At 54.1% G+C, this 5880-nt stretch overlaps 1 protein-coding gene across 1 annotated transcript; it reads left to right on the top strand.

Moving 5' to 3' along the window:
• Positions 1 to 217: 217 nt before the first annotated feature.
• On the top strand, positions 218 to 4490 carry LOC142747971 (uncharacterized). The gene is made up of 4 exons (XM_075855112.1): positions 218 to 335; positions 913 to 986; positions 1277 to 1444; positions 3675 to 4490. Exons 1-4 carry the CDS (start codon positions 218 to 220, stop codon positions 4488 to 4490), a joined length of 1176 nt encoding a protein of 391 aa, XP_075711227.1.
• Positions 4491 to 5880: the final 1390 nt, after the last annotated feature.

Below are 5880 nucleotides of genomic sequence, written 5' to 3'. Positions count from 1 at the left end.
TTCAGAGGGAAGCCTCCATGACGGACATAGGAGGGAAAGGGTTAAGAGCTGAGAGAAGGAGGGAGTAGAAGGGGGAGTTGGAAGAGGGGAAGGGAGGAGTTAGGGGACGTTACCAGTCTTCCCGCTGTTTTCGGCAGTGAGCCGGAAGCAGCGGGAGGAAGAGCAAGCAAGTAATCAAGCTCCCTCTGTTACCGTGCTTGCCTGTACCTTACCTGTCATGTCTGAGGTCTGCATGTTGGAGCAGCTGCGGGCGGCAGCTGCATTCCACGGTCCTGGGTGGTTAGAGGAGACCGTGGCAGAACTATCCAGGATGCCGGAGGCTGGCTCGTCTCAGGGTCAGTGGATCTGAGAAAAAGGCTCCCCTCCCCCGGCCCCCTCCCTCGTGCTAGTATTGTGGCGGCGGGGGGGGGGGGACTTGGCACCCAGGGCTCCTGCTCGCATCAAGCAGAGAGCGGCGTCGGGGGCGGCGGTGGCTCAGGCCGGGTCTCCCCGTCGCTCCTGGCGGTCTCGCCCACCAGAACGCCTCAGTCCATAGGTGGTCCCGCGGACACGGCGTCGCAAGGGGAGCCCTTCAAAGGACGCTGCAGGCCAGGCAGCTGGGAGGGCCGCCTCTTCCCAGGCCCTGCGTCCTGGCAGGAATCCCCAGCCGCGACGAGGTCCGGCGGTCCACAGGGGGTCGCAGGCCGGGCTCCCTGTCACCCCACCTCCATCGGATGCCGTATGTAGAGAGCAGCCCACGGCCGCCCCGCATGGTGATGTTCCGGCCAGGGGGCAGGCTTCCTCAAGACCGTCAGGGAGGACGCCTAGATCATCAGCGGCGACGAGGCAACAGGTCCGGTCGGAAGTCTGGGTCCCTGCGGTCGGGCGGCAGGTTGCCAGCCCATCTGTTAGCATGTCGTTGTCCTCGTGTAGGAGATGTCGGTGGGACGGCCAGTAGTCGGCAAGAGAGGACCTGGAGGATGGCGAATTGGACGATTTTCAGCGAGGTCAGGATTTTTCGGCTGGCGGGAACACAGCGCCTGGGCAGCCCGGTGAGTGCGTAACTCCTTCTTTGCCGTATCCAGCGATTTTTATGTCGGGTGTCGGGGGTGGGGCAGCGAGCGCGGCATCGGCTGCAGGTAGCAGCGTCGCCGGGCGCGACGGCGTTGGCTTATCGGATTTAGTGGGTTGCTTGCGGGAGTTGGTCGGGCGCTTAGATAGGGCTGCGGCGCCCGTAGTTCCGGCGGGTACCCCGGCGGTAGTTTGGGAAGGTCCTCGTGAGGTTGGTGTGTTACAGTCGCGTCCCGTGGTTGGGGAAGTGTTGGCGGTGTCTAGGGAAGCGGTCGCGGTGTCAGTTCAGACCGAGGCGCAAAAAGATGGTGATCGAATCCGGCTTGATGATCGTGCTCGTGGCGAAGTTTATGTGTGCTTCGAGGGTCCTTTAAAGGCACACCTAAAACAGGAGGTCCGCGAACGGATCTAGAAGGATGAGTACGTGGAGATCGTTTCTCTTCTCCCGCTTGCAAAGTTCAATTTGGATAAAGGCAAGCGGGATGAGAGTAAGAAGGAGGAAGAGGAACGTCGGCGGTATAGGCTTATCCCGCAGACGTTCGTCAATTGGTCGCAAGCGTTTGCCATTTTAGCCAGCGTGATTGGAGAGAAGGCGCCTGAAAATTGCTCGGCGTTATTTTGCTATTTCGATGCCATCGGAGAGGCTCATAGGGCATACGGGGGTCAGGCGTGGTTGCGGTACGATGAGCAATTTCGCCAGCGGAAGGCGGTTCGGCCGGCAATTAGGTGGGACCAGAAGGATATTGCTCTTTGGTTGAGGGTGACGGCTCCGGTGAAGCAGTCCTTTCCCGGGAGCGTTGGCCAAGGAGGTCAGTCTAGCCAGGCCGGACAAGGTTCAGGAGCCAAACTTGGGTTCTGCTGGCAATTTAATGACGGCCAGTGTAAGTTAGGGGCCGCATGTAAGTTCAAGCACGTGTGTTCAGAATGTAATGGATCATCACACGGGGCTGCCAAGTGTATGCAGAAGAAGCGGTCAGGGAACCAGTCCTCCTCAGCTGGTCAAGGGGTTGTCGCCGGTGAGGGTGGAAAGGATGGTCCCGTATCTAAAAATGAATATCCAGATAGGGTTGCGGCCAAGTTAATTTATGAAGGGTTCCGTGTTGGTTTCGTTATTCCTCCGCCTCCTTATGAGGTTCCGGTTACTCGGCGCAATCTTAAGTCGGCTTACTTGCATTCCGAGATCGTGTCGGAAAAACTGTTGAAGGAAGTTTCGTTGGGGCGCATGGCGGGGCCGTTTGTTGATCCGCCAATAAATAATTTAGTGGTGTCCCCATTGGGTATTGTGCCGAAGCGGGAGCCCCGGAAATTTCGTTTAATCCAGCATTTATCTTTTCCCAGGGGCTCGTCGGTGAATGATGGGATTGATCATGAGTTATGCTCGGTAGTGTACACATCCTTCGACAAGGCGTTGGGATTAGTTCGCGCAGCGGGGCCCGGCGCGTTGTTAGCAAAAACCGACATTGAGGCGGCTTTTCGGTTGTTGCCAGTTCATCCAGAGAGCCAGCGGCTGTTGGGTTGTTTTTGGAATGGGGCTTTTTATGTAGATAGGTGTCTTCCTATGGGGTGTTCCCTTTCTTGCGCATATTTCGAGGCATTTAGTAGCTTCGTGGAATGGGTGACGAAGGGCGTAGCCGGGGTTGATTCTTTGATACATTATCTAGATGATTTTTTGTGCATCGGCCCGGGGGGGTTCGCCTATTTGCGGTAATTTGTTGCATTCCTTGCAGAAAGTCGCAAAGGACTTTGGGATTCCCTTGGCGCCGGAAAAGACTGAAGGCCCGGTTTCCACCATTTGTTTTTTAGGGATTGAAATTGATTCGGTGGCAATGGAGTGTCGACTTCCGGTGGATAAATTAGGGTCATTGAGTCAGGAGGTACGGCGGGCTTGTAGGTTGAAGAAGATGACGTTGCGTGATCTCCAGTCTCTGCTGGGGAAGTTGAATTTCGCTTGTCGGATTATGCCGATGGGGAGAGTTTTTAGTAGACGTTTGGCGGCAGCGACGGCGGGGGTTCGGGCGCCACATCATTTTGTGCGGCTCAGGGAGGAGCATCGGGCTGATCTTCAGGTTTGGGATGATTTTCTTGGTCAGTATAATGGTCGCTCACTATGGATGGCTCCATGGGGCAGGTGGTTTTGGACCATACGGGGGTGGTCCTTGGTGTGCGGGAAACTGGCCGGCTAGCTGGGTGGCCAGCGGACTCATGCGGAATCTGGCCCTGCTCGAGCTGTTCCCTATCGTGGTTGCGGCGACCATTTGGGGGGACAGGCTCAGGGACAAGTAGGTCAGTTTCTACTGCGACAACATGGGGGTGGTGCTGGCCATTAATAACATCACCGCATCCTCTCCTCCGGTAGTTCAGTTGTTGCGACTTTTAGTTTTCGTGTGCTTGTCTTTGAACGCGTGGGTGGTTGCAGTGCATGTGCCGGGGGTACGGAATTGTATCGCTGATGCTCTTTCTCGCTCACAGTGGGATCGATTTCGTCAATTGGCACCGGGAGCGGAGCGGCTCGGTTTGGCTTGTCCGGAGCATCTCTGGGATCTGGTTTCGGTCCCGTAGAACGATTGGTTGAAAGGTCATTGGCACGTACGACGTGGAGTGCTTATTCTGCTTGTTGGAAGCAGTGGGAGGAGTGGGTAAGAAATTTGGGTAACGTCAGCACGGATCAAGACAGGTTGGTGGCACTTTTGTATTGGTTGGGGGATGCTTGGGAGGCGGGGTTTTCCCTGGCTAAGGTCAATCGTTTCGTTTCTGCATTGGCTTTTGGTTTTAAGTTGCGGGGCTTTCGGGATGTGTCTAAGGAATTTTTAGTAGGACAAGCTTTAAAGGGTCTGCGTCGAGGTAGGGTCGAATCAGATGGTAGACGGCCCGTGTCTTTTGCTCTCCTCGCTTCTTTGGGTTTATCGCTAGGGTCTGTCTGTCGTTCTTCTTCTGAGATGGAGTTATTTCAGTTAGCATTTTCCTTAGCGTTTTTTGGTGCACTTCGAATTGGCGAGTTGGTTTCACCTAGTACCAAGCGGGCAGGGGGGTTGAGACTGGAGGAGGTGGGTCTATATGGGGATAGACTCGAGTTGTGGTTGCGGCGGTCAAAAACTGATCAAATGGGCAAAGGAAAGCGCATAGTTTTGTTTTCCCTCCCGGGATCGGCGATGTGTCCGGTCGCTTGTATGCGTGCTTTTAAACCACGGGTGGGGTCACCCGAGTTGCCGTTACTACGTCACGAGAATGGGTCATTTTTGTCCAGATATCAATTTGGTGCAGTATTTAAGAAATGCTTGGCGGCGGTCGGAGTCGCGGCTGGCCCTTACTCATCTCACTCCTTTAGGATTGGCGCAGCAACTGAGGCGGGGCGCTGGGGGTTGGACAACGAGGGGGTGCGGCGCATTGGCCGTTGGGAGTCCAACAGATTTAGGTCATACGTGCGCCCTCATTTGTTATGAGTCATGTTATTATTTGTTGTTTAAAGCGTGTGTGCTTGTCCTTTTTCGTTTCAGATCAGCTCCCTTGCCTTGTGTGGTTGTTAGGACACTCTTACGTGCATTGGGGGGCATTGAGGGCGGACGTCCGCCCTCACGGCCGTCAGATGCGCATTCTGCGGCAGGATGCGGTTTTGCATTGGCTAGGATTTAGAGGTATGTTGTGGAGCCGGGTTTTAGCAGAGTTTCAGACATACTCTCGGCTGGATAGGGTTCCGGAAGTCCTGGTATTGCACGTGGGGGCAATGATTTGGGGGTTCGCCCTTTTCGGGAGTTGGTGCGGGATATCAAACACGATATGTTGTGTTTATGGGTATCTTATCCTGGCCTAGTGATAGTGTGGTCCGACATAGTTCCAAGGAAGCATTGGCGGCTGGCTCGGTCTGTGGAGAGGGTTAATAGGTCCCGCATTAAAGTGAATCGGGCGGTGTCCCGTTTTGTGGGCAAGAATGGGGGCATTTGTGTGCGGCACAGGGATTTGGAGTCAGGAGAAGGGAATTACTGGAGGAGTGATGGGGTGCATCTGACCGAGGTTGGGATTGATTTGTGGAGCCTGGCACTAGCAGAAGGAATTGAAAGGGCGGTGGTGGTGTGGAGGAACTCACAGGCTTAAGGTGGTCAAGGCCTGTTTCGCTGTTAGCGGGGGGAGTCCTTGAGGTTGGTCAGTACGAAATGGTGGGGGGGTCGCATCGGGGGTATGCGTCCCCCAAAAAAGGTACATTGTTTGAAGACTTCATAGGGTGTTATCCCTTTGAAGTGGTCTTCTGGTGGTTGGAGCCATCTGCAGAGGTGAGCGGTGCCTCCGAGCTGGTTTACGGCTGGAGGTAAATTGTTGGTGGTGGTTGCAGATGGCTAACTCGAGGTAACAAACATATATAAAAAATGGCTTCAAGGACTTCCCCTGCTCTGATTAGGTTAATGTTAATTGTTATTTATGATTCTGACCCATGTTGGGTCATGTGAATTATAGGAGGAATTCTCTGGTTGGATTCCTAATTAGTTATCCGAATGTTTCGGATCAAAATTGCATTTTATAAGCAATGTAAATTAATAAACGGCTGCTGTGGCCATTTCACATCCACCTTCGGTTGTCACGTGTCTTTTTCTTAGATGAAGGGGTGGAAAAGAAAGGATAGGTAAAATGTTCAATAACACACGACTCTACTTAGGCAAGTCATGAGCAGCGTGAGCGATGAAGTGGAAGTAGTGCTCACATGAACGCTGCGGTACCTTCAAAACAGCTGATCGGCAGGGGTGCAGAGAATCGGGCCCCCAACCTCAGCGGACATCCTCATATTGAGAATATTCTAGTAGTCAAGAGCTTTAAATAAAATGGAGCGGTTATACAAGGATC

This window comes from Rhinoderma darwinii, chromosome 1 (genome assembly GCF_050947455.1).
Source record: "Rhinoderma darwinii isolate aRhiDar2 chromosome 1, aRhiDar2.hap1, whole genome shotgun sequence".
NCBI lineage: Eukaryota > Metazoa > Chordata > Amphibia > Anura > Rhinodermatidae > Rhinoderma > Rhinoderma darwinii.
The sequence above is the reverse complement of the archived record's forward strand: the minus strand, read 5'-3'. Positions and strand labels throughout refer to the sequence as shown.